The 4,431-nt window shown below is 50.5% G+C and overlaps 1 protein-coding gene across 1 annotated transcript; it reads right to left on the reverse strand.

Annotated features, from left to right (window-relative positions):
• Positions 1 to 2,968: 2,968 nt before the first annotated feature.
• On the reverse strand, positions 2,969 to 4,105 carry LOC128818067 (olfactory receptor 6M1-like). The gene has a single exon (XM_053997074.1). The coding sequence runs from the start codon at positions 3,968 to 3,970 to the stop codon at positions 2,969 to 2,971; it is 1,002 nt and encodes a 333-aa protein (XP_053853049.1). The 5' UTR covers positions 3,971 to 4,105.
• Positions 4,106 to 4,431: the final 326 nt, after the last annotated feature.

Here is a 4,431-nt window from a genome sequence, read left to right on the forward strand (position 1 = left end):
AAGTACCGATATTGAAATGCTAATTAGCTAATTAATCTGTTTCTTTTCTCTAAACTACCTGGAGATAACTGGCCTCCCACCCCTCCACGCTGCCATTCTGGGACTAACATGCAAATAAAAACCCCTTAGGATCATGGGAGTATTTTTAGGAGATAAAAAGGAATATAAATCAAAAACTGAACAGAGTAGAGAAGTCTAGACAAATGCCCTAGGTGAGGAAAAGGGAAACACATCCCCTGATTGGCTTTTAACTGTCACCATCACCTAAGAAAGAACAGACTATGTCAGGCTCTGAGAAGCAGGAAGACAGAGAGAGAGCTCTGGTGCTGCCACCACGGAAGGAGCGGGGGACAGCTGTTGTTCTGGACTTCAGCAACAGACTCTGCACACCACGCCTCCTCATCCTCCGGCCACCGGTGTGCCACAAGAAAAGAAGAAAGGACAGCTGCTGCTCGGGACTCCAGTGACAGACTCTGCACGCCTCCTTCCTTTCGGCTGCCTGGGAAAGCTACGACCGCGGGGGCGAGCTCTGCGTCGAGCCCCCTGCCCAGCTGGTCTTTTTAATAAAGAGCTGAACATTAATAAAGGCATTAGCCCTGTTCATTTCAAATATCAGTCACAGAATACTGTAATCATATCTTCTCAAAAAAGAACAAGAATAAAATACATCCTTTATAATAGGAATGTGGCTTTTTTAGAAGCTCTTTGAAACATTTCTCCATAATTGTAGTAGGAAAACTTACTGATGAACTGCCCCAGGCCAGAGGGAAATCAAGGCACAGCCAAGGTTTGTCAGGACTTGCTTGATCCTAATGAGCCCCGTGGTGCATTTGGAGCTGAGCCCTGGAATCTCAGGGCCCGAGAGGAGATTGCACAAACCTTTCCAGGAGTCCAAGTCAGATGAAAACCCCAAAGGGTCTCAAAGCATAAATGGGATCCACTGAGGTCCATCCCTAACACAGGCTCCTCATGGACCCCTTGGAGGAGAGAACTGGAGGCCAGGATGGCACAAAAACCTCTCAGAGACTCAAAATGGCACAAAAACCTCTCAGTGTGGAAAGGAAAATCCAAGGTACCTTAAAAATCTTAAGTATCTCAAAGCATTATTGAGCCCCACTGAGAGTCAATACAAAGCTCTCAAGGGACTCGTTAAAGCAGATAATTGGGGCCATGATTGCACAAACCTCTCACAGAGTCTGTATCAAAAGGGAAACACCAAGTCCCTTAAAAGAACTGAAGTACCTTGAAGCATTAATGAGCCCCACTGAGTGTTGTTGCTGACAAAGCCTCTCCAGGGACTAATTACAGCAGATAATTGGAGGCCATGATTACACAAAGCTCTCAGAGACTCCAAGGCAAAAGCCAAAGCCAAAGTCCTTTGAAAAACCTGCAGTCCCTGGGAGCATTGTGGAGCCCCCAGGGCCATTCCTGAGCAAGGCTCCCCAGGGACTCCTTCCAGCAGATCCATGAGGCCACTGGGATGTGGGCTAGGGGGGGATGCTGAGGGCAGGACAAGGGGCTGACAGTGCCCAGCCTGGCTGGGGCTGTGCCAGGAGGCCCCAGGGCCTCAGGACAAGGTGTCTCCTCACAGCCCTCGGTGGCACAGACACTGCTGTGCCCCGGGGCACCCAGACTGGGCTTCTCCTGGGCACTGCCAGCCCTGCCAGGGCCCTTGGCCATGTCCAGCACAGCTTGTCCTGCGTGTCCCACAGCTGCTGCTGTGTCCCTGCAGGCTGCACACTCCCATCTCGCTGCCCCCGCCTCTGCCCTGCATTTCCCTTTCTCTTCTCCCTGATATCTAGTGTTGGAACATCTGAGAAGGGCTCAAAACTGTACCGGGATGGTTTAGACTGGACAGGAGAAAGGGTTTCTTTACTGAGGGGGTGGTCAAGCACTGGAACAGGCTCCCTGGAGAGGTGGCTGATGCCCCAAGCCTGTCCGTGTTTAAGAGGCATTTGGACAGTGCCCTAATGCCTGCTTTAACTTTTGGTGACCTTGGAGGGGTCGGGCAGTTGGACCAGACCCTCATTCTGGTCTGAACTGCAGATCATTCCCAGCGGGACTATCCTGGTCCAGTCTCTCCCATTCCATAGTCATACCTGTGCACGGATCCCTGCACAGCTATGCTCGGACACTCGTCTGCTCAGCAGCTTTCCCTGGATTCCAGTCTCACAGCTGAGGCATTTGGGCGTCTGAGCCCTGAGCCCACAGCCCCATTCCAGGTGCTGGTGCAGACCAGACACACCCCACACCCCCACACCCCTAAGTCCAGTCCCTCCGGTCACTCCGTGGCCAGCACCGTTGGCAGGTGGGCTGTTTGGTGCCCTCCCCCAACTGCTACCCTCACACCCCCAGGCTCCCATGCTCAGGCAGAACAGAGATTTGCTCACACAGGGGGAGAATTCAAGTTTAATAAGAAGACAGGACAGACTGCTCTGGTTGGGGTCCTCCCCTCACCTTCCCACAAGTCCTGTGCTATCCAAAACTGCTCCTCCCCTTCATCCCAAAACGTGTCCTACACGCCAGGGAAGCAATCCCCTTAGTCCAAATGGTGACCTGCTCTCAGTGACTTTGGGGTTTCAAACGTGGACACGAGGGCTGATGGCTGTCCCAGGAAAGGAGCTGGGACAAGGTGTCCATTGCTCAGGAGCTGTAATTTGGATTGTCACTTGCCACTGTTCCGCTGAGCTCTTCTCTGTTTTGGAGATGGGCTCTTAATGAGCTGGTGGCTCTCCAGTGATGGGCCTGGGAGCAACCAGGGCAGAGAAAGAACTGAGTTTCTCCTCCTGCCATTGTTGGTGCCCTGTCTGGGTGTGCAGATGAGTCTCTTATCTCTTAACTTGACACAAGCCTGCAGGAGCATCAGTCTCCTGAGACAGCCCTGTTTGGAGGCTGCACTCACAGGCACTGGTAGTGTGCAACAGATGACATCAGATTCTTGGGATGGCTTTCCAGAAATGCACCATGATTAGGGGAAAAGCTTTGCTCTTGCCCTGGCAATGGATTTGTTCAGGGCCAGGATCACAGATTTGTTCCGAAGGCTGTAGATGAATGGATTTAAGAATGGGTACAGGACTGTGTTGAGCAGAGCTACAATTCTGTTGGTCCTCAAGGAAACATCTTCTGCAGGACACGTGTAGAGAGCAATGCAGCTCCCATAGGCAATGGACAAGGTGATGAGATGGGAAGAACACGTAGTCAAAGCTTTCTTCCTCCCAGAGGCTGCTGGAAGATGCAGAACACAGAAAAGGATGCAGGTGTAAAATGCCAGAGTCAAACATAAGGAACCCAGCACGACACACGGTAAGAAGACAGAGTCTATTTTCCAAAGCAGGCTGGTGTCAGAGCAGGACACTTTGAACAAGGGGGAGTTGTCACAAAGGGAATGGGGGATCTTGGAGCCACAGAAAGACAGCTCTGAGAGGAAGAACAGCCGGTAGCTCAGCAGGGCAAAGCCGAGGACCCAAGCAGCAACAACCAGGTGGACACAGAGCTGAGGCTTCATGATGGCAGCATGGAGCAAAGGTTGGCAGATGGCAACATAGCGGTCAAAGGACATGACAACGAGCAGGATGAACTCTGTGCAGCCCAGGGCAAAATAGAAATAGTTTTGGGCAAAGCAGCTGCTTAGTGAGAGAGTGTTCTGACCAGAGCTCAGCATGACAAACAATTTGATGCTTGTGGAGGATGTAAAGCAGATCTCCAGGAAGGCCAGGTTGCTGATGAAAAAGTACATGGGGGTTTGCAGCTGGTGATCCACACACACGAGGAAAATGATGGTTGCATTCCCCATCACTGTTGTCAGGTACATGAGCAGAAGGACCCAAGAGAAAAATACCTGCAGTCTCGGATCAAGCTCTGGGAAACCCTCTAGGATGAACTCAGTAACTGCTGTTTCATTTTCTGGTCCCATGCTGAATTCCAGCTCATCCTGCTGAGACAGGAACATGGCAAAACCAAGTGGGATCATTTCACAGTCTGGACAAACATTTCTATCCTTCCTTCTCTGCTGCTTTCTTTTCCTGCAGTCTTGCTATAGAGCACAGAGATTGTGCTTCAAACAATTCTCACACCCTGATTGTTCTCTTTCCCATTTCAGGTAGAGACCTCAGAGATTTTCTTGTGTTCTTTCTACCTTTTCCAAACACTCCCAAAGAATTCTTTCACCAGAACAGAGGATTCTAAAGAGCTACTGGCTATTTCCCCCCATTCCTGGGAAATTCCCAGCTCACTCAGACCTACTGCAAACATCTGTCACACCCATGCACCAAACACCTCTCATCTACAGCACAAACACTAAACGGTGAAATTACACCAAATCTGTGCATTGAACTTCCTTGTTTCTACTTTTCAGTACTTGCCTTTGGACTAGGAGTCCCTGAGGAACTGTTGCTTCCAAAATAAGCAATCCCAAGTATCTCTTTTGCAACC

The sequence above is a fragment of the Vidua macroura genome, chromosome 22 (assembly GCF_024509145.1).
Source record: "Vidua macroura isolate BioBank_ID:100142 chromosome 22, ASM2450914v1, whole genome shotgun sequence".
Classification (NCBI taxonomy): Eukaryota; Metazoa; Chordata; class Aves; order Passeriformes; family Viduidae; genus Vidua; species Vidua macroura.